The sequence below is a fragment of the Aspergillus welwitschiae genome, assembly GCF_003344945.1.
Source record: "Aspergillus welwitschiae strain CBS 139.54b unplaced genomic scaffold BDQ94scaffold_48, whole genome shotgun sequence".
NCBI classification, from domain to species: domain Eukaryota; kingdom Fungi; phylum Ascomycota; class Eurotiomycetes; order Eurotiales; family Aspergillaceae; genus Aspergillus; species Aspergillus welwitschiae.
Genome location: NW_020798742.1, coordinates 142,011 through 164,903, shown reverse-complemented (window position 1 = coordinate 164,903; position 22,893 = coordinate 142,011). Strand labels below are relative to the sequence as shown.

General features: G+C 51.9%; 9 protein-coding genes across 9 annotated transcripts; 6 read left to right on the top strand and 3 right to left on the bottom strand.

Annotated features, from left to right (window-relative positions):
• Positions 1–125: 125 nt before the first annotated feature.
• On the bottom strand, positions 126–1,225 carry BDQ94DRAFT_152673 (putative NADH-ubiquinone oxidoreductase 178 kDa subunit). Its single transcript, XM_026768019.1, has 3 exons — positions 1,000–1,225; positions 603–847; positions 126–523 (listed from the first exon to the last, which is right to left on the bottom strand). The coding sequence occupies exons 1-3, from the start codon at positions 1,114–1,116 to the stop codon at positions 367–369; spliced, it is 519 nt and encodes a 172-aa protein (XP_026621186.1). The 5' UTR covers positions 1,117–1,225; the 3' UTR covers positions 126–366.
• Positions 1,226–2,842: 1,617 nt separating this feature from the next.
• On the top strand, positions 2,843–6,238 carry BDQ94DRAFT_152669 (uncharacterized protein). The gene has a single exon (XM_026768018.1). It carries the CDS (start codon positions 2,855–2,857, stop codon positions 5,894–5,896), a length of 3,042 nt encoding a protein of 1,013 aa, XP_026621185.1. The 5' UTR covers positions 2,843–2,854; the 3' UTR covers positions 5,897–6,238.
• BDQ94DRAFT_101818 (uncharacterized protein) lies at positions 5,935–6,351 on the bottom strand. Its single transcript, XM_026763354.1, has one exon. It carries the CDS (start codon positions 6,210–6,212, stop codon positions 5,973–5,975), a length of 240 nt encoding a protein of 79 aa, XP_026621184.1. The 5' UTR covers positions 6,213–6,351; the 3' UTR covers positions 5,935–5,972.
• BDQ94DRAFT_152668 (uncharacterized protein) lies at positions 6,239–7,709 on the top strand. Its single transcript, XM_026768017.1, has one exon. The coding sequence runs from the start codon at positions 6,491–6,493 to the stop codon at positions 7,112–7,114; it is 624 nt and encodes a 207-aa protein (XP_026621182.1). The 5' UTR covers positions 6,239–6,490; the 3' UTR covers positions 7,115–7,709.
• Positions 7,207–7,709, top strand: BDQ94DRAFT_101820 (uncharacterized protein). Its single transcript, XM_026763355.1, has one exon. It carries the CDS (start codon positions 7,298–7,300, stop codon positions 7,631–7,633), a length of 336 nt encoding a protein of 111 aa, XP_026621183.1. The 5' UTR covers positions 7,207–7,297; the 3' UTR covers positions 7,634–7,709.
• Positions 7,710–8,880: 1,171 nt separating this feature from the next.
• Positions 8,881–14,142, top strand: BDQ94DRAFT_174980 (putative C2H2 finger domain protein; the record flags this gene model as incomplete). The annotated part of the gene is made up of 2 exons (XM_026772425.1): positions 8,881–8,886; positions 10,534–14,142. The coding sequence occupies 2 exons, from the start codon at positions 8,881–8,883 to the stop codon at positions 14,140–14,142; spliced, it is 3,615 nt and encodes a 1,204-aa protein (XP_026621181.1).
• Positions 14,143–14,148: 6 nt separating this feature from the next.
• Positions 14,149–14,668, top strand: BDQ94DRAFT_152664 (uncharacterized protein). Its single transcript, XM_026768016.1, has one exon. It carries the CDS (start codon positions 14,187–14,189, stop codon positions 14,409–14,411), a length of 225 nt encoding a protein of 74 aa, XP_026621180.1. The 5' UTR covers positions 14,149–14,186; the 3' UTR covers positions 14,412–14,668.
• A 3,258-nt stretch (positions 14,669–17,926) lies between these two features.
• BDQ94DRAFT_183700 (putative C2H2 finger domain protein) lies at positions 17,927–21,549 on the top strand. Its single transcript, XM_026774477.1, has 4 exons — positions 17,927–19,152; positions 19,226–19,489; positions 19,554–20,249; positions 20,315–21,549. Exons 1-4 carry the CDS (start codon positions 18,467–18,469, stop codon positions 21,192–21,194), a joined length of 2,526 nt encoding a protein of 841 aa, XP_026621179.1. The 5' UTR covers positions 17,927–18,466; the 3' UTR covers positions 21,195–21,549.
• Positions 21,413–22,061, bottom strand: BDQ94DRAFT_101775 (uncharacterized protein). The gene is made up of 3 exons (XM_026763353.1): positions 21,835–22,061; positions 21,631–21,757; positions 21,413–21,549 (listed from the first exon to the last, which is right to left on the bottom strand). Exons 1-3 carry the CDS (start codon positions 21,955–21,957, stop codon positions 21,494–21,496), a joined length of 306 nt encoding a protein of 101 aa, XP_026621178.1. The 5' UTR covers positions 21,958–22,061; the 3' UTR covers positions 21,413–21,493.
• Positions 22,062–22,893: the final 832 nt, after the last annotated feature.

Sequence of the window (22,893 nt, the reverse complement as noted above, 5' to 3'; positions counted from 1 at the left end):
AGTATATATATATGGATTATGGTGGTAGCGGGAGCTTATATAAAGATGTGATTTTATTGGTTCTGCTGTTCATATTGGGCATTAGTACTAGTATCGGTTATGGGGCCAATCTGATCGACAGGGACCTACAGAGTACTGTATGTAACTGTGACTTGCGATTACAGCTGGATATGCCTGTTAGAAAGCTCGTGCTGAGGACAACCGCATCTGCGGACAATAGATAACGGAAAATAAGAATAAAGAAAAGATCTTGAACACTGCCCGGTATATGTACAACAAGCCCTGCTTCCTATGTCTATTACCGACATATTCATAACACAGAAAAAAAACAACAGAATCACATTTTGCTTAGTTCAATATGCTCGCCTACTCATAAAGAGACACGACCTTGCCGTCCTGCATCCGGGCCACACGGGCGGTCTCCATCTCCTGGTTCTGACGCTGGTAGTGAGCGACAACATGGCTCAGATCGGCGCTCTGGCCGGGGGCGACGTTGTAAGGAGCGACGGCGCTGAAGCTGACTCTATACCAAGGAAGAAAATGTCCAATTAGCATACACACAGGCCATGCACCATAACCGAGAAGAGGGTATGTTGACGTACTCAGGCTGCTTCAATTCAATGAATTCGCGAGGTCCCTGACTCGCGAACAAGTGACGGTCATGAGCGACCTTCTCCATGGCGGCCGTGTGGATGGCGTTTCTCTGCTCGAAGATCTTCTCATCCGGAGTCCACTTGTGGATGAGGTTGGTGATCCATGATGGGGAGTCGGACTTGTCGTTCGACTTGGACACCTGGTACAGAACGAAGGCGGACGCGAAGGTGCCGAAGGTGACGTAGAAACTGCGCTATATGGGTGCGTAAAATCAAGATGTTAGCTTTGAAAGCCTTGCTTATTCGTTCATGCAGGAACCAATGCCACAATGGTATAATAGGAGTATATGTCGGCGAGGGTAGGGAGGGTTCGTTTGCGTTCCCATTGGAGGAGGGGAGAACGTACGCCGAAGCTCTCGTTCACAGGCTCGGCATGGTGAGCTGCGTGCGAGTCGAATCGCCGGGGCTGCTGGTTCCGCAGAAGGAGCCGCGCCGAAGCCACCGATCGCCTAGCGTAGAACATGGTGTGGAGGTAGACAATTGGCAGCGGCGGATCAAGTTATGATGTCGTCGTCGCCGGGGGGGTTTTGGAGAGGTTGAAAGCGCAGAAAGGCGGTTCGAGGCGGAGTGCACGTGATTGGAAAGCTGGATTGGGTTTGGGCTGATTGGTCCAGTCCGGTGACTGTGAGTCACATGACCGGAGCCATTTTGGGACTAGTGTAGTATAAGACAGTTATAGCCAAAACTGGTTAGCTCAGTTGGGACAACAGTAAGGCTGCCATGACTAAGTCGGTCTGTCAACTGTCATGTGGATTGGTCAGTGAAGAAGTAAATCTTCCTGCCCCAGACGTCTTGCGGTGCAAACACATCCTTCCTTCCCCCCCTCCTCTGTCGGCCTAAACTCCCTGCATGTCGGTCAAATATGATATGATGACCGTCAGACCCTCCCGATCTTCGCCTTACCTGCAGCAACATCCTGGAGGGATCATGGAATCAATCCTCCTTTTCGCCTTGAACGGGGGTTGGGACATTTCCATCCAGTGAAGTGTGAGCGGGTCGCTGTGTTGGCTCGTCAGTCATGGTGTTCCTACACCGCACACCCTGGGTGGTCCCGATGCATGGCTAACTGCCTCACTTCAACATGGCGCTCCCCACTGCTTGCGATTAGCGCGGCAGCAATTGGATTTCAGGTTCTGCCAATTCATGTGGGCTCCTAAACGTTTGGATATCAACAGCGACATGTCATCGATCGTTGGTTAGCGTTGTCCACTCCCCGCCCACTCGACTTGCCCCCCCCCTCATCTCTCTCTTTCTTTCCCCTCGGCGGTGTTTGAAGTGAGAGAGAGAGCTCGGACTCTTGGACTCTCGAAATAGCATGCTCTAGGACGCTTGCTCCGCTGCTCGTCTTCTGATTCACCCTGCCACCCCCAAATTATCGAGTCGTTGATGCCCAATGCTGGTGACACCGCCAGCTGATTGGATCCGCTTCGAGTCCGGACTCGAACGCCTCGGTCCACTCCGATGACTCCCTTCTTGCACCCAAGTGTGTTTCTCTTGCCTTTCTCGCCTAGTCGGACTCCTACAGTCTATGACTCCCTGGTAGAATGGGTATCAATTGCCCTCTAAGGTTCGGTCCGCCGTCGCGCCTCGCCCAGCCCCCCTGAGGCTGGCCGGAGCCCTTTGTACCATGCATTTTTTTCTTGTTTGGGCGTGACTGGGAACCGGTTATTAGCTGCCCTCTTTTTCCCCAACATCGTCTCTTCTCTCGAATCCCATTCCTCAGAATTCAACTATTTTAAGAGCCAGCGTGTGGAAATCTATCCTGGCTTTCCGGAGTGTCTGTCCACTGGCAAACTTGCCATTCGACACCCGGTGATTTGTCTTCCGTGTATTCCAACTATTTGCGCCCACCTGCATAGATTCTGCTCAACGGGCCTGAGCATTTTTCCATTTTCCCTATTCTCCTAATTATTTTTTCCTCCCTCTCTTTTCTCCTTCCCCCCTAAAATTTTTTTATTTTTATTTTTTACTTTCTTTCCTGCCTGACCGTGTGATCACCTACCTTGTCGGGCCCCTGCGTTTCGTTCTGTATCTATATCAACTCGGAATATATCACGACGCCGCCGAACGCGCTTACAAATGTACAGTGTTAAACCCGCAGCCACCCAATCTCGTCTCCGCTGACCGTGTTACTTCTTTAGCTATTGGGAACACGTCTTACAGCCTTATTCTAACTTGGGCACGCATCACTATCGCCCACCATGGCAAAGAGCAAGAACAAGGCCGCTAACAAACAAAAGAATAAGAAGGGCAAGAACCAAGAGGCCTCTGGGAATCAGACACCTCAGCCTGACCCTCCTGTTGTTGAGCAACAACAAGAAGAACAACAAGTGGAACAGCAACAGCAATTAGAACAACAAGAGACACCTCAGCCTGAGCTATCTACCCCTGAGCCAGAGCAACAACCAGAGCAAGAGGAACAACAACCACCACCAGAGACACCTCAACCCGAGCTCTCCACCTCGGAGCAAGAGGCCCAGCCTGAGAGCCAACAAGAGGCCCCTCAGGAGGACCAGCAAGACCCGCAGCAAGAGTCGTCACAGCCCGAGGTCTCCACTGAAGAGCCGGTATCAGAGCCCCAGCAAGTAGAAGAGCAAGCTCAGGAGCCACCGACAGCTCAGCTTGAGCCCACCTCTGAACAAGCAGAACAGCAACCAGAGGGTCTGCAAGAACAGCAAGACATACAACCTGACGAGCAGCAACAAGAACAACCGCCCACTGAAGCTGAAGCTCAAGTTGAACCTGAAGCTGTAGCTGAACCTGCAGCTGAGGCGCCGATCGAATCACAGCCGGCAGAAACAGAGCCCGTATCTGAAACCGTACCAGAACCTCCACAAGAACCAGAGTCGGTGCCAGACCAAGGACCGGAACTGGAGCAATCACAGGCTTCCGTCGAGCCAGACTCGACTGTGCCCGAGGCACCAGTCCAGCCGCCGGCGAACGAGGAGGGTGGGTTCGAGCAACCGGCAGTTCCTGAGCCCGCCCAAGTTGAGCAATCCGACGTGAACGATGTGCAGACCTATTCTGAACAGCCACAAGAGTCGAGCTGGGAGGAAATAGGCACATCGGAACAACACGCGGGTGACGCTGAGGAGCACCACGAGACCAACCCTTTCCTGACTGAAGCTAGCGGCACCGCTGAAACAGTCGAGGAGACGCCAGTAACAGCACCGCAGACACCGCTGGATTCTTCATTCGTCCCGACCCAGTCGTGGGAGCCCTTGGAGGAACCACAGCCCCAGACGGACAGTTCATTCGTGGCAGCACCCTTTGGCTCCAACACTGGAGCTCCAGAGACTTACTCGCATATTCCTGAAATGTCTGAACCTTTCGCCGATACAGTGGTCGCTCAGCCTACGCCTTTCTCTGATACGTTCGCCCCCTCAAGCGCTACTCCCGCTTCGAAGCCTGGTTCTCCGATTCCCCAAAGCGGTTCACCAATCCAACGCACTGCATCCCCGTCTTTCAAGTCTATGTCGCCTGGTCCTCAGAGCGCTGCTGCTACACCACGTGCCACTTCACCGGTGCACCAATCTGCGTCGCCAGTTCGACCTTACCATTCTCCGGTGCAGCAGTATACCTCACCGATGGCCCAACCCGCCTCGCCAATACGGGAAGCAACGGTTCTGTCGCAAAGGAGCTCCTCTCCCACACCGCCAGGCGCTTCTCCCGTATTTCAATCAGCTTCACCCGCCGTGCAACAATATTCTCCAGTGCAGAAGGTTGCATCACCTGTGCAAAAGACCGTATCACCTGTACAGAAACACGTCTCGCCTGTCGCGAAACCCGCTTCACCCGTTCCGAAAGTCAGCAGTCCTCTAGCACGTGGGCACATGTCTCCGATGATGTCCCCACAAATGGCTCCTCCGCCAATGACGGCGAGGATGCCTCCACAGCCAACCGCCATACCGCCCTACCCCCCCTCCTATCACTCGCCTATCATGAGCGCCAATGGCTTCCTCCCCCAGTATGCCTACTATCAACCTTCCCCCAACATGCATCCGACCCCTCGAGGCTCTATAGACCCCGGGTCGGCTGCTTCCTTCCAGGCCCTGCAGAACCTGGGCTTCGGCAATGGCCATCCTCTGAATGGCAAAGGAGGCACCATCTCGCCCCCACACGAACATGAAGAGCCTATTGAGCTTCTACAGAGGATCCAGGATGCCATTCCCGACATCGGCCGATTGCTCAATAGCTACAAGACCACCAAGGGCAAGTTGCAGGCGCGGGAGTCCGAGTTCAAGCAGATGAAGAACCAACATGAGCAGGACTTGATGCACAAAGACTTCTACATCGATGCCCTGCAGAATCAGATGCGGAAGGCAGCCAGTGAAAGTGCAGAGGAATCAACGAGACTCAAGAATACCATCAATGAGCTTCGCATGGAGCTGGGCAACGAGAATGAGAAGAAGAAGGACCTTCAGGAGAGGCTACATGATGCGGAGAAGGCCAATGAGGAGCTATCGCAGACCAAGGCCGAGCTGGAGGAGGAGGTCAAGACCCTCAACACCAACCTTCAAGAGGCACACGAGACCTACGAGAGGGATATGGAGGCTGCCAGACAGGACAAGGAGTCCTCTCTTGCCACTCAGAAGCAAGAGCTGACGGAGATGTTTGAGGAGATCAAGGCAGAAGACGAGAAGGCTGCAGCTGAGGCTCTCGCAGCACGCGAGCGCGAGTTGCTCGACCAGCAGGACGCGATGAAGAACGATTACGAGAACCAGAAGCAACAGATGCAGGAAGCGCACGATACACTGCAAGCCGATTTCGACTCCAAGGTTACCGAGCTGGGTTCGACAAAGGAAGAACTTGAAACCAGAACTACCGAACTCGCAGACAAGCAGAAGGAACTGGAGAATACCATTGAGACAAACGCCAAGGAGATGGAGGACCTCCGTCAGACCCACGCTAGCGAAGTCGAGTCCCTCAACAATAGCCACGCAGAAAAGGTGGCAGAGATGGAGAAGGAGCACAGCGACCAGCAGCAGAAGTGGGCTGATGAGAAGGCCGACTTGGAGGGACGGCTCTCGGACAAGATCCAGGCCTTGGAGTTCTGCGAGCGGGAGAACAAGAAATTGGAGGAGGATAATCTTGTCAAGGAGAAACAGGTTCAGCATGCGGTGGATGGAATGCGCCTCACCATTGATAATTTGGACAAAGATTGCGACAGGCTGAGAAAGACCCTTCACAGCCTTGGAGAAGCCACTGACCTCAAGAGCACGAAGGGTGATACATTCTTGTAAGTGACCCAGTGCATTGAGAATGTGTTTTAGTACCCGACTTTCGTTTATGATCTCTCATCTTCCGATGTTCTTTTCCTTATTCTTTTTTTTTTCTTTCTTCTGCATTATCTTTGCATTTTAATTTCGATGTCATGTTTGCATTTTTCTTCTTTTCTGCATGAACATGAACCAGAACCAGAACCAGACCACAGTCTTTTGTTTGTTTCATTTCCTTTGTCTTTTCTCCTGTTCTCCTGTCTTTTTCTATAGACTGATCATGATGATGACTATGATGACATGTTGATAACGCTATAAATGTACGTGCTCTGATAAACATCTCCGAAATCTAGTTTGGACTGTTTCGGCCAGCTTTCTCGGCTTATTGTCTCCTTGTCCAAGGAGCACTTCTCGTACCTTCCAATTGATCCTCCCAAGGACATTCTATCCAAACTTCCATCGGAACTACCATCGTTCCTTGATAACACCCCGGCATCGTGCGAGCTTCGTTCAGCATATGTCCAGCATGTCATTTCTAAGACCTTGACCTACCGCATCTTCCATCCTTTCCTGTTCACCCTGGGGCGCCGGTTCGATAAGGCCGATACCTTCTTCCAGATGCTGTCGATGGATATCCGCCGCAAGTCCGTAAGACGGGAAGCGTTCTGGAGACAGCAGACGCTGAAGGCCGCGTACACGACTTCGGACGCTAAGCAATCGATCAACGTGGTGGCCGCCGTCATTGTTGATGAAATCATCGACCAGCTGAAGCACTTTGCCGACCCAAGGAACCTGGATGCTCTCCTCATCGCGGTCCGCAAGATTGTCAAGCTTGCAGCTGAGACCTGGCGACTTGCGCGCGTGGAACGTGAGCTGATTCTGGCCTCGCTGCCGTCGCCCGACGCCGATGCCGTCTCCAATGATGACTGGGAAGAGTACGGCACGCCCAAGGAGGGCAGCCTTAGCTCCAAGGAGGACCCCACTCGCCATGTTATCCTGCGCACCTTCCCTCGGATCACGCGCGAGGCAGCTCATGAGGATTTCGCGGGCGACGAAGAAAAGTACAACCCCTGCACGTACTCCCGTGGCTGTGTTCTGTACTCCGACTCCCCTGTGGTCATGGCCCGTCTCCAAGAATTGGCTAAGAAGTCAGAGGATTCGCCTCGTCGTGATTCAAGAGACTCGACCCGTTCCGATGGGTCGCCCTCTCCCCGCCGGAGTCGGGACGGCATGAGGACATGAACGAGAGCTTCGAGTAGTGCGATGTGAGTGGCTATGTCGACCAGGATACTGTTTTAATAACCGGCTTGTTTCAAATACTTTTGATCTTTCCCCATTTTGTCTTATCTTGCCGGCCCGACCCTCGCGGGGCTGCGGGGCCTCAACAATCCTTCTGGTTTCCTATGTCTTCCAACGTTTTTGATCATGACCGAGACGATTTTTTTTTATGAGAGGGTCCCTACACCCGTTCCTTTCTCTAACCAGTGTATTTTTTCCGACACATTTTATTTTCTTCTTCTCGAAGCTATCATGTTATTTCGGGGTTACGCCTTTTTTGTGTGTGTGTTATGTTTTCATCTTGCGTGTTTTAGCGAGCATTTGATCTTTCGATGTGTAACAAACAAACAATCAATGTATGTGGAACTACTACTATATTTATCTATTACCGGACCTGGAAGCCCCTCACAGCACCTGCACAGCATGTACTTATTGGATACGATGGACGAGTTGATGAGAAGATGCGCAAGAGACTGGGGATGATCTGCGACTCCAGCGCGAGATGATGAGAAAATGAATGAATCAATCTGATGAAAATTGAATTCTGATTGTTTGCAACCCTTCCAGCCAAGGCTTTACTCCGCCTGATAGACAGGTGTAGTCTAGGACCGTAAACCAACCAGTCTGGTTGGTTAGTGAGCTAGATAGATACATGGTAAGTCGGAGTCAGTTACCCGGGCGCAAACTGCACAGCCACGCAATGATGTCAAGATCAGCCATGCCACACACACACACACATTCTCTTACACTGGGCCAAAGCTTGGTTGGTGCGCCCTTTGAGCCTCCTGTGTCCCCATCCAGGGAGAGAAGTCGGTTACACGATGGCCGATAATTTCTCTACTATTCCTTCGCCATCGCGGGGCCTTTAGATAGCGGTCTGACGATGTGACAGTCCCACTCTACTCTATTTCATTCGCCTTCGTAGTTGTCCAGGACTTTCGCAGCACCATCTTTAATATAAGCCTCACATTGTTCACCGCTCATACTACATACAGTGGATTTCAGGATGAATTCGATCTCCAACTGCCAAGATACCGGTAATCCGATCAACTTCCACCGGTTCTGACTCCAACTTGCGCAGCCTCAGACAGGGCTGATCCAGTTGGGGGGGTGGGGGGAAACATCTCATGCCAAGAATGTATTGTCCGTTGGATATGTGCTACTTCCGTACACCGTAGTAGTAGTAGTAGTATAATATCTAGAAGTGGATGAGTTACACCGTAAACTAGATAGTTGGACTGGGGTTCAGAGGGTGGCTTGTGTCGTGGCTGAGTTTGGCCACTACCGTTTCAGCACGGGGTGGGGGTTATAAATAGCAACTGCCGATATTATCATCACTATTTACCGCAGCATACTAGTATGGATGGTATCATATTGGGCTGATATTGTGGTGTATACTCTGGTAAGCATGCAGTAAATATCAGATAGCTGGTAAGAATAGTAACACTCTTTTCTACGAGTTATTTTTGCCTTCTCTATGATAATATTTGGTGTTTTGTGTTGACAAACGACTCGACAGCGAGATGAGTAGATTGCGATAATCAAGGTCAAGTGGGACCTGGTGGGGACGGGACGAGCCCTGCGAATTTCCGGGCTATTGACTATTGTTTTTTCAATGGGCGGGAATGCGGACGGATAGGAGAGAATGGATCTATGGATTGATTGGAGTCCTTGTAGGGATGAATGGGTGTTCATCGGGTTGGGTTTGTGTGTTGATCCACTGATGTCGCATGTGGGTTTGTGATGTTCATAGCCGTAGGGTTGATAGGGAGGATGAAAGAGACTGATTTAATTTGGGAGAGGAAGGGATCAGCATGGTGCAGACTTCGGAATATTATTATTATTATTATTATTATTGTTCTTATGTCAATCTTGTTCGTTGATTCTGCTACTATGTGTTGTCTCCCGTTATTGCTATGACATTTTTGCAGGATCATTGGGGAGGGGTCAGTGCTAGGATAGATGATTTCTTCTTCTTGACATTAAGGAAGAGCAAGCAAGCACTGTGAAGATTCAGGAGATGGCATAACTGCATTCCCACCCCCACTAACACTAACTACTACTAACTCTTTAGTCTAGTCTACCCATTCTGACTTATTCGTACCTGAACTTGTTAGTTTTAGTTTGGCTAGTTGGTACCCCGCTTGGCTGTGAGTGGCCCGCAATGCTGCACGCCGGCGCGTATCGTCGCTTTCTCACCAGCCAGATTGAGGCCTTCATCCGGTTGTGACTGAAGATGATGGTTGGAATTTTAGTAGCTTGGCCTGTCTGGCCCCCCCTGTTACTCTGTAGTTACTAGACAGTAAGCTTCACCCCCCTTCCGATGTGGCTCAGTTCCCTTCGAGTGGTGAATGTGGATTCGCTGTTCAAGTCACAGCCGCAAGGCGCCTTTGCGCTTCCCTCATTTTCTCTCTTTCTCTCTCTCTCTCTGTCACTCTGACTCTCTCTTCTCACCCACTCAACTCACCCTCACTTCCCCGGGGGATTCTAATTCTTGCCATTTGCTTCGCGTCATTTTCTCAGACCAGGCTTCTTGAGAACAGAGCCTCGTTTCCCGGGTTTCCTCTTTTACTCTTGTTCTCCCCTTCCACCCAGTATTTCGCTCGTTGTTCTCTCTCACACCCTCGTTCCCCCCGTGACTGCGGCTCTACTGGCGGCCCTACTTATTGAATACATTTAATACCCGTAATCTATCTATCGCTCGCTATCCTTCTATTCCCTCCCTCATTTCTTCCTCCCCCCACGCCTGCCTCTCTGTCTTCCCCTTCAACCTCAACTTGGACCACCAACAACAACCAACATCCTGAATAATTGAATCCATCGTTTCCCCTTCCCCGTACTACTATCCTGCTTGTCGCTCCACTCAGGATCCCGTCCCGCCTAGCTGAACTCTCTTCTGCAATCTTCGGTCTCTTGTTTTCCCTCGCTTGTGACCAAGTACTCTAAGCTCGGGTCTTGGCCTCATTTGTTCCTCCCGCTACTACTCGCTCCTCCCGGCTTACTGCGACGGTGGCTTACCCACTTCACTTTGCGCCCGCCACATACAGGTTTAAGGGGCCTTCCTGAATAATCTTTACTGCTTCTACGCCCTTTTCGCTGTTTACGAACGCCGAGGCGCCCGGTCTTTCTCCATGTCGATCTAGAAATGCCATCTCAAATTCTTGTTCACTGGTCTCTGTGTGTAGTCTGGTTCACCTAGACCGACTGAAGACCAAGCCCGCAGAATAGCAGAATCCCAGCTGCTTTCTTGCGTCACCGAGACTCTTCGACCGAAGAGGTGATTGCCTGCATTGCCACTCAATTATTACTGCGCGCGTTGCACGGTCGAACCGGCCCATCGGCCAACTGCAAGCATGTCAACGTTCTCACCGCGGCTCATCCAGGACGAGTCGCCCACCGATATTGCCTTCTATGATTCCAATTACCACGACCCTTACCTCTCGGCTCCCTTGGACCCCGATGAAGCTTCCTTCAAGTCCTCTGCTATTAGATTGACGCCTGCTCCTGGTGAAGACCATGGCACAGGAAATCCACCATCGCCCTTGAATTTGCAAACACATAATGACATATCCAATGCACATGCCGAAGGACAAGCGGCTTCTTACTCGGAGTTTCTCAGCCCAACCGATGACTTTTCCAGCGATATGAGTGCCCACACATCCCCCAGCGCCGATATATTGTCCGCAGGCTTTGGCATGGACGTGGAATTCGGGAGCAATGCACTGCAACACGACAACAACATGGCGCTGCCTCTACCGAATATTGACACCTCGGCGGGTGAGATGCTGCCCTCGTCAACATCCATGCTGTCGCCACAGCAAGCTGCGTGGACTCCGGCCAGGGAATCTTGTCTACTGCCAGATATGGACCACATCAAGACTCAGACTGAGCAAGGAACAATGGCGCGTCAACCCCAGGCACTGTCATTGATCACGAGTCCCCAGAGCGATAGCCTCAGTGTTCATGCATTTCCGGATTCGGCCAGGGCGAGAAGCCCTATTGTCAAGATCGAAAGCTACTCCCGCGGGGACTCACCGGTCAGAGATGCTTCTTCGACCGGGCGACGCCGGAGCCTGACTTCCAACCATCTTTCGCCGAATGATATGACCAGTGAGTCAGAAAATGAGGGCATGGAAGAAGGCTATGGGGTAATCGGACAAAGCTACACCGTCACACGAACCAACGACGGTTCCTGGGTACCCAACATGACTACCGGGCAAGGCGGCGTTGAGCCATCATCACGAGACGATATTTGCGTTCCAAGTCCAAACGAGATGGAAAGTCGACGACGACTGGAGGAGAGGAATGCCGATATCCAGTCATGGTCAGCATCTGTAAGCGCTGCGAATAGTGACGCAGGAGATGAGGACACGTCTTTGCTTGGTGGAAATCGTAGCCACATGGGAGGCAGACGCAGAGCCAAAAGTGCCGGGGACCCATCGCTTCAGCAGGATTACTTTACATTGAAATCCCGACTGTTGGAACCCGCTGTACCGGGGCCTGGCCTCTTGCTCCATGAGAGTAGCGATGATGGCATCAGCGAAGGCGGATCGGAGAGTGCGGAGAGCCGATCTGACTCACCAGCTGTCAGTGTCAATGAAGCGAGGTGGGCACACGAGGACGCAGAGGTTGCCCCTGAGGAAGAGCAACCAAGACCCGAAGATGGAGAGCCGTCCCCACATCAGTTCCTCAGAGCTCCTCCATGGCGGGATCCTGAGCACGACGCATCTCCTCAGGAGACACGGATGCAGCCTGCAAGCTCAAGCGCCGCTATGGTGGAATACCAACGACGAGCCAAGGACATCGACACCGCCTCGCGCTCGGCGACTTGGGGCACCCGGCATTTGAACGATGCGGAGGTCAACAGTATCATCGGCCCGGGTGGCTCCTTCGAAAACCTGTCCATAAGTAATGACAAGGAGAAGAAACACGAGAGACGAAGTAGCCTTCGAAAGCTCTTACACAGAAAACCATCCAGCAACTTGAAACGGCGGCTATCGGATCTCTCAATCATTCCTCCCAGCGCGGAGGGCACGAGCAAAGCAGACGATGTTAAAAGCCCCCCCTTGAGAAAGGACAGCTTCCCTCACCGATTGAATCTCAGTCGATCCAGATCTCCCAGCCTGAACACGAGCAGTGCCGTGATCGCTATTGCCGGACAGATGGCTGCTATTGGAGGCAAAGATTCTCTCCGGGCTGCATCGCCAAATCCTGCGTCGGGCCCCTGGAATTATCTGAAAGGTCGGGGAAGAAGCCGAAGTGAGTTGCCAAGGGCTTCAGCTCCTGGGTTGATCGACTTGATGACCAGTCATGGCGGACCACCCATCCCCAATATTGCCTACTCACCGCGAGCGAGCGGCCACCACGAAGTCCCGCAGAAGAGCTCAGGAGAGGACCACACGGTAGTTAATGCAGACGATGAGGATGACGACATGGTGGACGAGAAGGGATTGGTGATGCAGTTCCCGCTCCCATCACATTTGCCGGTGCCGACCCTCGAGGGGTTCAAAAACCAAATCACGCAGATCAACCCCCGACTCCCGCCCGCACTAATTGACCGCTTTGCTCACGAGCAACTTCGTCGGTACCGAAAGCTAGTTGAGAGCAAGCAAAGCCATACTCGTGCCGTTGGCCAGAAGAGATGTAAATCGGGGAAATTCTGCTTCGCATTGGGTGGTGAGGCAAAATTGCTGGCACCTCGCGCTAGCCCCGAGGCTGCTCACACGCAGTTCCATATCCCCGGGCATGGAGCGGTCGAGGATGATCCTCACAAGCTTGGAGAAAGTGCAGTCACTGCAGCACAGTTTCCCCCGGGTGTACCCTTGCCGCCGGTTAAACGGTTGCCAGCGGAATTCGAATGCCCGGTATGCTTCCAAGTCAAGAAGTTTCAGAAGCCTTCGGATTGGACGAAACATGTCCACGAGGATGTGCAGCCATTCACATGCACCTTCCCACAGTGCTCAGACCCCAAGTCTTTCAAGCGAAAGGCTGATTGGGTCCGACACGAAAGTGAGCGACATCGAAAACTAGAGTGGTGGACGTGTACGGTTCCTGATTGCAACCATACTTGCTACCGGAAGGATAATTTCGTACAACATCTTGTCAGGGAGCATAAGATGCCAGAGCCCAAAGTCAAGAAGCCGAAAAGTCAGGGGACGTCGACCAAAACAGCAAAGGGCGAATCGGTTTCCCCAGACTCACAGGAAGACGGCATTCGTGAGCGGGAGATTGAACAGCTCTGGGACCTTGTAGAGAAGTGTCGACATGACACGCCGAGAGGTCCTAAGGACGAGCCGTGTCGCTTCTGCGGTAATGTCTGTAGCACCTGGAAGAAGCTAACGGTGCACTTGGCCAAGCACATGGAACAGATCGCTATGCCAGTTTTGGCGCTTGTAGATGAAAGGGATCTTCCAATGATCGAGACTACTGGTCCTAGCGAACAGCCCGCTCCTGGACCGAATACTGGGACCCCACCAAATGAAGCCAGCCGTTTTATGCCAAACTCGGAGGGCGTTGATGGACCCTCGGTGGTGTCGATGGATCTCACGCAGGCACCATACACCAGCGATAATGCCGAGAGAGCCCAGGAGCCTATGATGTCCTTCACTCCGTCATATTCCCCCCACTTGCCAACCATGCCTGGTGGTTGGATCTCCGCCGAGCCTGAGTCAATTGACGCGTACGATGATGCGCCCACAATGGGCCTGCCAGGGGGGGCTGCGGATCAGACGCGGCTCATGCCGATGCATCAGAATTCGGTCACCTATCCGCCCCCTTTCAACGCTGGGCCTCGACTGAGGGTCCCCAGTCCGCACCTCAGTGTGTTGCAGGACCCGTATAGCTACTCCCTATCCCCAACGGACATGCAGCCCTCCTATGATCATCAGGGGCCGGTTTACGTATCACCTTCCACGGACCACCGCTATGGGTACCAAGGCTCGATGCCACCGGCCATGCCTTACGTTCCGGGGGGCTACCGAGAACAGCCCTGATCCTCGATCGGGAGAGGCGACGCCGCAACGTCTCACGGGGCTCAATGACCCTAGCGCAGCAGTTGCAGATCGTGAAGGGTGGAGGATGGAATGCGCTTGGAACGGTCGTCTATCCTAGGAAATACTCCCATGACCACCCTCAGGTTTTTGGGAAAGAATTTTCTTTTTTTTTTTCTCTTTTCTTTTTTGTTCGTCTGCTCTTCAGGTCTCATTTCTGTACCTTGTTGATCTGCATCCACCTATATACCCACCATTGGATTGAACATTGAACCATTAACCGTTCTTGGGAAGGAATATTGTATTGTAGCATGTATGTTACTGTGGTTTGGTTACTGCAACTGGAGCCCTTCTGATCCTGCTTAGAGAGGTCCTTCCCACATCTTCTGTTTTGCTTGTCCCGATAGGTTTTGGATTTTGATTAATATTTTAGTTTGGCGTATCTCTTGAGGCTTGGCTAGGGATGGATGGCGTCAGCCGCGGTCCAGGAGTACGATGGTCCCCGAACCTCGTCAATCTAGGAATGAGCTAGTTTCGCATCTATTGCCCTGTGTGCTACCTACTGACATCGTATGCACGCTGCACGCGTGGCCCCCAAATTGTCAATCGGTCAAGATGCGGTGATTGGAGGAGCGACGACGCACGTCGCAGAGAAACTTGACGGCACACTGCAGCGGGTGGTGAGGGGAAAGGCTTCCGGACGACACTCAGCGCAGGACGGAGGATTCCCTCCTCGCTGCCTGTCAACGTCGGGTCGGAAAAGGCGAAACCAACGGCTGATCAACCACCCTGGCGGAAGCACAGGATGGAGGGTGTGGTGGGTGAAAGCATGGCCCCCCCGTGGTTTACGACGCCGCGAGCACAGCCCATGAGGCTTGACCATCCAACCGTTGCTCTACTGAAGAAGATCCCCCGAGCTCATCGGGGTGCGATCTGACGCTGGAGATGATTATTTTTAGGCAGACCGGGACGATGATGGGGAAAGCTAAGGGAGTAAGGGATCCACGGGGAGGGAAAGTGTGAACACTAAACTAGTCGATCGGCAGCCATGACACTACTGGACACGCTACTCTTTCTCTCTTGGGTCTCTACAGAATTCGAGATTCCGGCATGCATCTGGCCTGGGGGGTTAGGAGGGGATGCAGACTTAGGTTACCTAGGCCTGTCGGGTGTTTCGGAGAATGGGGGGGAGGGGGGAGCGAACGATAACGAACATGGAAAGAGAAAGGCAGAGGAAGAGGAATGGGAAAGCTAACATCACTCTCTCTGCATCCAGCCTGCTGGTCAGTCGACTAGACTATATCAGATAGATTGCTGCAGTGTGATGACTTGGGGGGTGTAGATCCATAACGGACCGACCTCCCTGAGGATCGCCCGGGACGCGGGTGGAGGGTTCGCTACCCAACCCTACCCTCTCGATCGGAGTCTTCACTGATCACTCGCCGGGGGATGAGGAGGGGGCGGAAGGAGAAGACGCGAAACCTAAACGGGTGGATAATAGCGAGAGAGAGAGAGAGAGACAGAGAGAGAGAGACAAGATTCAAGCGAGTGGATTTGACGAAGTGGGTATTGACCGAGGCTGTCACTTCGCGACGAACGGCTTATCGGCGACCCTCCTTACTGACACAGCCCCCGTTAGTGACTTTTAGTCCGGCTCTCCGCGAGGGAAAAAGGTTCGCCCCGTCTTTTGTTGAACCGGATTTCTTCCCCTGGCGATGAGCCTGCAGCCAATTGAGCTGCGGCCGCGTGATGATCGCTCAACCACCTTACATACGAGGGCTTCTGTGTCTTCTTATTTTATTTTATTTTATTTATGTTTTTGTTTACCCTTCCGTTCCCCTTACCCCCTCTGCTATCCCGCCAATTCAGTCAAAGTGACTGATTACTCGACCGAGTATGGCCTGTCTCGGGGAGGACGCAGAATGGACAGTCTGAATGCGGGCAGTCTTTGACTTTGCTTTCCCCCCCGCCTCCCATCGAGCTGCCAGTGATACTGCTGCTGCTGCCGGATAGTATTTATTCGATTGTCTGAATACGAGAGACAGAGAGAGGCTCCGAGGAGATGCACAGATCAAGGATGATCCTGCTTCAGCCAGGTGGTAACAGAGCTGAAAAGGGAAAAAGTAACAACTCACGATAGCGAAAGAATAATAAAAAGCAAATAAACACGGAATAAAAGAAAACCGAAGAAAAGAGAAAGAACAAAAGAAGAAACGAATGATACGAAATTGGCAGAAGGAAAGAAAAAAAAAAGGATATTCAGAACAACCAACTATGAGGGGGTGTTGGGAGGGAGAGAAAGATGATGAGGAATGATGATGGCTGAGAATAATTGCGCCGAAGTCAATACAGCCAATACTAGCGAGAAGTCTTGTCGGTCGGGCTATTCTTCTTCTTACTATCTATCTATCATCAATCCATCATGTCAGACCATCATATCCATGGGTCCAGAGGGGGTCCTTGTGTCGCCCGTTGGGATCGCATCTCGATCGGATCCTGAGGGTCGGTACGGTACGTAGAAGACGATAGCTGGTCCTTGCCATTCTCCATCCATCGATCTCTCCATCTATTCATCTATCTAATTATCTATCCATCCATCCATCCACCCAGTAACTACTATCCACCCGGCCTATCGGAAAGAGGATCTATCGAGTCCTGTACCGTGGGTCGGGCTTACTGGCTCTGACAGGTCCGCCTGGAACTAGCTTGGATGCTTAACAGATGGAGTCCATCGGCCTCTCTAGACCGGCTCCTGTCTCCATCCAGCAGCAGCAGCAGCTTCTTCTTCTTCCTCCCCCAGCTTCGTTATAGTGTACGACTAAGTACTGTGTAGAGTCAGTCAGTCAGTCTCAAGCTGTCACCGCACACTCCTCCTCTCCGGTCCGTCTGCTGGCTCGATCGATCGGGGAAGCGCAATGAAGGTGCTAGCAAAAGACCTGCAGCAGGACCCAGTCAGTGGATGAGTGAGCATTAACTAAGATGATCGGCGTGGCATTCCTTCTGGCCTCCTCTCCAGCAGGCCAGCTTGCGGAGACCTTGACGTGGGACATGCCATGACCATCCGCTTCGATTAGCTCGTCCTGTCAGAGTGTGTCTGATGGGCCCTGGGATGCCTCTTTTTTTCTGGATTGTTGGCTCAATCCCTGAGTCCCTCACCTCGACACGTTATCGCGTGGGGGGAAAAAGGCATTTGAGGGATTGTAATGGAGATCCTCGGTCGATCCTCTCTCTCTCTCTCTCTCTTTTTCTCTCTCTCCAGGGTTGCTTTTTCGGGCCTGTCGTCTGTTCTCTGTCGGTTTTTTATTTATTTATTTTTTTTAAGATGTTTTAATTATTTAGTATATTTATTTATTCCTGATTTAATTAATTTTCTTTTTTTAATTTTCTTTTACTCTTGCATTTCTTTTTCCTTTTTCCTCCTCTCGGACTCCGTATTTTCCATCATCCACTTTGCCATTGTTCCCATCCAACTAACTAGTAGTATTCGCTTACTGCTTGTTGTTGCTGCTGCTGCTGCTGCTGCTCGTCCTCTTGCATGCTTAGTTCGAGTCGGTCTTCCTATCGTTCCCCCTCTTTCGTTCTTTTGCTTTTTTCCCTTCTCCTCTTCTGCTCGTCTTTTCCTCCCTTTTCTTTTTCTCCGGTTCATCGGTCGCTCTTTCGGCTGATTTTCAACTTTCTCCTCCCTCCTTTCATTTCCTGCTTTCGTTTAGCCCAGGTATTCTTCTGGTCGCCGACCACGGCTGATTCTCCCCTCCTCCTTCTCCCTCCTCCTCTTCTCTCCCAATATATTATTTCTTCTAGTGATACGCGGCCGATCTACCGGCTCTCTATCATTTCCTTCTTCTCAGCTGGTAGACTACCCGGTGCTCGACAATCTCCTAAACCCAACGATTCCACCCCGAAAAGGGAAAAAGGAACTGATCATCCTAGGATAGGAGCATTGTGGCTCATCATCACCGTCTCGGTTTAGAACCCGATCGGTTCCCTCACGACGGGTTACGTCCCCTCTTGCTATATGATAAACCTCTCAGTGTCCGCCCTCTCCTCCCGTCTCGCCAGAGGCTATCTTCCTACTCCCCAATAACACACCGAGAAAGCGGGTGAAACTCGCTCTTGTAGGATCTGCTCTATCCTATCACTATCACACACATCATGAGTGTATGTTGCAAACTCTTTTTCTGAGGATTCGGTCATGCACCGGCGCGCGGGATATATCTGTGCAGGCCCGGCACCGGCCAAAGAGATGGGCCAGAGCTGACTCTTGGTGACACAGACATCCGATCCCAGCAAGCCCTGGGACAATTCCAGTGATATCCTCCAAGGCATCATGGGCACTCGGGCAGTGCCTCCGTCCGGTGCTTCGCAGGTCGACCTTTCATCAGACGGACTGTCACCGTCCGACCTGACGCTGGGAGATCCCGCGTCATTCTTGGGCTTCCAATTCGCATCTGAGCCAGCCATTCCTCATCCCAGTCATCCATCCATTCTTCAGCCATGGCCACTGTATCACAAACAAACCTCCTCGCCCCTCCCCCAGCTGTTCGATGCGTCCGCCTATCCTCCGCTGACACGATGGAGAAACGATCAAGAGGCGTGGAACCCGCTCCAAGTGACGGGTGGGCCCATCTATCCCGCTGCGTTCGTCGTCCCGCGTTCGCACCAAGTCTACGGCCTCGATCGCCGGTCGTCAAGTGGACATCACAGTACGCCTTCCGAGGCTGGCAGTCAGTATACCGGTATCCATCTCTCCGACTCCGGATATAGTACGCAGGGCTGCACTACACGCTCTGTGGCTGCATCATATGCCCTCGAGTCAGCCTGTAGTCCATTCCTGGCACCTCTCGACCATGAGCAGGATGACAGAGTGTCTGCACTCGACCTCAACACCGCCCCATATGGTGACACCATGGATGCATTGGACCGAATGGACTCTCCGTCCTTGTTGTGCCAGGACGTGATCAAGTGCGACTATCCCGGTTGCCAATGGACTGGCAAGTGTCCTTCTGACAAGAGGTGCGTCCCCTGGGGTGCTTGGATCGATTAAAAAAAAAAAAAAAAAAAAGGCCTACGAAGCTGACTGTCACAGGAAACACGAAGCTAGGCACAAGAAACTCTTCAAATGCGACGAGCCGAACTGCACCCGCAAAGAGGGGTTCGGTACCATCAACGACCTTGCTCGTCACAAGAAGTGTGTTCACAAGCAGGAGCCGGAGCGAGGACCAAAAGTCCTTTATATGTGCTTCGGACATAACTGCCCGCGCCGGAATAAGAAATGGCCCCGATTGGACAACTTTCGTCAGCATCTTGCTCGTATGCACAGTGACGAAGATGTCGATGAGCTGCTACGAAGGTACGTCTCATGACTACTCTGCGCATCAGTTGCAAGATGAAGTTATTTAACGTGTATCATTCAGGTCGCATGAGTGGTATGAAACCTGCGTGAAGCCACAGGAGTTGGGGTCCTCTTTCATTGATTCGATGCCGGAAGAAGCGCCAGCCCTACAGGCCGAGCCCGTCTCTCAGTCCGAGGGGATTACGAAAGATACATGTCAAGGCTCTTCAGTCTCACCAGTTAGCGTCGATAGAGGGTTTCCGTCGCCTGAAACCCTTACACCAGATACCGTCCTGCGAATGAATGAAGAGTACAACGACCGGAGCGCTGACGCTGCATCGGTGCAACCGCCGCTTGCAAAGCCACTCCCTAGCGAGCTGCCCGCTCTGAGAGCTCTCAACCTGGACTCTTCGTTGGACCAAAAGGTCCCCCTGCCCGCCCAATTTGACCCCGCCAGAAACGGAAAGATGGATGACATGGTCAATGAAGCTGCGGTCAACATGATCAATGCGATGACAAAGGCCATGAACACCAACGAGCGAAGACGGAGCCAACAATCCGAGTCAGGAGACGAGATCATCGACCAGAATGTGGAGCTGTCGGATCGGAAGCGCGATATGCTACAGAGGATCTTGTCCGCCGCCCTCGATCGTCTTTCTGGACCGTCTGGCTCCAGCCACACCCCTTCGCAAGCCACTCTGGATGAAGACCGGGAGAAGAAGGGTTGGATTCAATGTGAATTTTGCACGAAGCGGACGCGCCTGCGATGTGAAATGAAGTAAGTGGGCTTTGGTTTCCTTTGATATCCGCCGAGACTTTTGCTGACTGGGGTGGTTTTGAAAGGAAGCATAAGAAGCGCCACGAACGGCCATATGGGTGCACCTTTTCCAAGTGCAACAAAACCTTCGGTAGTAAGGCCGATTGGAAGCGGCACGAGAATTCCCAGCATTTCCACGCGCAGTGTTGGCGGTGCACCTTGCCTGATGCCACGCAAGAGGGTCTCCCGTGTGCGCGCCTATTCTACCGCCAGGAGATATACGTCCAGCACCTGAAGAAGCATCATGAGACCGATGACGAAGAGGTTCGGGCGTCTCTATGCAATAATCGGATCAACCGCGATGGTGATCCGCGACCCTCGCACTACTGGTGCGGGTTCTGTCGGGTCCTTCTCCCCCTGAAGACACAAGGAGTGGGCGCCTGGAACGAACGATATAACCATATCGATGTCGAACATTTCAAGAAAGGCGAGCGCGTGGAAGACTGGCTCCTCCCCTCTGGACATCTGACCAAGAGTCAAGAGCGGGAAGAAATCAAGAAGCAACGGGCCGACGGCGATGGGTATGAGAGTGAGCCGGCCTTGGATGAAATTAGCGATGACGAATCCGTGAGCAGCGAATGTGCCGCCGAGCATGAGCCACTGCAGGATGACTTGATGGTGATCGACGAGGAACCGACGCCCGCGGCCGACTCGCTACACCACAATCAATCTAATTCTTTCCCTCAATCGTCCAATCTGCGGAAGCGGAAATTTCCGGCACTGCAGTCCCCCACCAACCCTCATAGAGATACCGCACGGATGGCGGGTCTGGACAAACGGTCGAGACTCGATTCCACATGGGGATCGTTCTATCGTGGGGACGACACCATGCAGCCGAGTCGGTTGCCTCACGAAGGCAGCTCGGCTTACTGTGTTGGCCTAGCTTCGCACGAAGGGATGCAATGACTTGGCACGGATCAAGCAGTGCTATAGGCAGGCCCGTGTGGTGAGGGGTAGTATGGTTAGAGGATGTTCATGACAGAGAAAGGTGGCATGTAACTTTAGACACGTCCAGTCACATCATTTGTTTTTTTTTCATAGCGTTAGGATACACACACACACACACATAACGAAGATACGCATGCAAAATATCAAACTTACTACTACTACTACCACCGCCTACGCACTTTCCACATAGACATGAATATATAATATAAGGGGTATATACTAGTAAACCAACTGAACCAAGGATTGAAATGGACTGATCATTTTTGCGCGCCAGTCAATTCCTTAGCCTTCTTCTCCAGCGCCTCTACCTCCTCTGCACCATTTGATCAGCCATACATTCTCTCTTTTCCTTTCTCACAACATAAAGAGTCAAGATGAGAGTAGGGAAACTTACTGTTCTTGTCTGCCTTGGACTCATCCATCTCCAACTTCAACCACGTCCAGTGGATAACCTGATAGGTGAAGATGGCACCGAGGAAGACCTTGGCAAAGGGACTCACGAAAAGTTTGTAGCGGGCCATCTGTTTGATATATTAACATTGAATTAAGCTGAATAATTGATATCTCGATAGGTAGACAGATAGCTGGATGCACTTACGCCTTCTCTATAAGCACTGGATGATGAGTCCTGACTCCATCTGGCAGTGGAGGTGGACAGGGAGGCCCGCTGAGTGAGGGGGATCTTGGAGCGGAGGAGGGGGGTGAAGTGGCGGGAGAGCATGATTATCCCAATTATTTTGATTTTCAATATACAAGTTATGGGTATCTTGGTTATAGTAATGGTATAATGAAGCAGTGTAGACGTTATATTTATGTAGATAAATGTAATCTCCGTAGAGTGAAAGTTGCCGGCGGGAGAACAGACCGCGCTGACTCAGCAATGTTTTCGGTCAGGTAGTCACATGATATCAAGCGAGAGGCGAAAGTCGAGAACACGCGGGGAGGGGCAAAGGAGTTTAAGGGCGATAAGCTTCGTGGGGAAATCGTGGCTACTATTTTTATTTTTGGACTATCTAGGCACATATGGGGCTGAGATGTGGTTCAGATCTACTATTTTGTTTATGGATTTTTTTGGAGAGAATATTTAGGTTTTTTTTAGTGGATTATGATTGGGGATGATGTGAGATATATTGTTATATTGAAGTAGATATTTGGGGGTTCTGGTGTATATTAAGTCTATGTAGAGTTGGAAAGGGAGAGTTGTGTTCTGGGGTATGGGTTGAATGTGTTATGAAAGGAACGGGGGGGAACATGAGAATAGCGAAGATAGAATGGAAAGGGCTGATAGTGGATTGGGACACACGGTTGGTTTTTTCATGGATTGGCGGCTACGCTAGACTGCTTTGGGCAATGGTCGGGTTGATGGCCTGAGGCCAGGTCCCGGGACTGAATGGCCCGCGCAGTTCAGCTGCTGCTTCTCTTGTGTCTCTCTTGCTGCTTGTTGCTGTGAGCATCTCGGTCTCTCGATCTATCCCATCGACTTCTTTCAAGGTTGATTTATCTATCACTTTGGCCTCTTCCGAGATTCTTTTTTTTTTTCTTCATTCATTCTTTTGTCTTCTTTTTTTCCTTTCCCTCCATCGGAGATCCAATCCCCTCCCCTCCCCCTGTGCTGAGCAGCTTGCATGCGACGCGTCCCTTCCGGTTGGTCAGTCCG

Bases quoted from the DNA above. Each gene is read 5' to 3' on its own strand.
- BDQ94DRAFT_152673 (XM_026768019.1), bottom strand. From the start codon at position 1,116: ATGTTCTACGCTAGGCGATCGGTGGCTTCGGCGCGGCTCCTTCTGCGG. The intron at 848-999 runs GTACGTTCTCCC...GCACCCATATAG, and splicing joins CTGTGAACGAGAGCTTCGGC to CGCAGTTTCTACGTCACCTT. The intron at 524-602 runs GTACGTCAACAT...TCCTTGGTATAG, and splicing joins ATTGAATTGAAGCAGCCTGA to AGTCAGCTTCAGCGCCGTCG.
- BDQ94DRAFT_152668 (XM_026768017.1), top strand. From the start codon at position 6,491: ATGCTGTCGATGGATATCCGCCGCAAGTCCGTAAGACGGGAAGCGTTC.
- BDQ94DRAFT_101818 (XM_026763354.1), bottom strand. From the start codon at position 6,212: ATGTTTATCAGAGCACGTACATTTATAGCGTTATCAACATGTCATCAT.
- BDQ94DRAFT_152669 (XM_026768018.1), top strand. From the start codon at position 2,855: ATGGCAAAGAGCAAGAACAAGGCCGCTAACAAACAAAAGAATAAGAAG.
- BDQ94DRAFT_183700 (XM_026774477.1), top strand. From the start codon at position 18,467: ATGGGCACTCGGGCAGTGCCTCCGTCCGGTGCTTCGCAGGTCGACCTT. The intron at 19,490-19,553 runs GTACGTCTCATG...TGTATCATTCAG, and splicing joins GTCGATGAGCTGCTACGAAG to GTCGCATGAGTGGTATGAAA. The intron at 20,250-20,314 runs GTAAGTGGGCTT...TGGTTTTGAAAG, and splicing joins CGCCTGCGATGTGAAATGAA to GAAGCATAAGAAGCGCCACG.
- BDQ94DRAFT_152664 (XM_026768016.1), top strand. From the start codon at position 14,187: ATGACCCTAGCGCAGCAGTTGCAGATCGTGAAGGGTGGAGGATGGAAT.
- BDQ94DRAFT_101775 (XM_026763353.1), bottom strand. From the start codon at position 21,957: ATGCTCTCCCGCCACTTCACCCCCCTCCTCCGCTCCAAGATCCCCCTC. The intron at 21,758-21,834 runs GTAAGTGCATCC...TATATCAAACAG, and splicing joins CCAGTGCTTATAGAGAAGGC to ATGGCCCGCTACAAACTTTT. The intron at 21,550-21,630 runs GTAAGTTTCCCT...CAAATGGTGCAG, and splicing joins GTCCAAGGCAGACAAGAACA to AGGAGGTAGAGGCGCTGGAG.
- BDQ94DRAFT_101820 (XM_026763355.1), top strand. From the start codon at position 7,298: ATGACCGAGACGATTTTTTTTTATGAGAGGGTCCCTACACCCGTTCCT.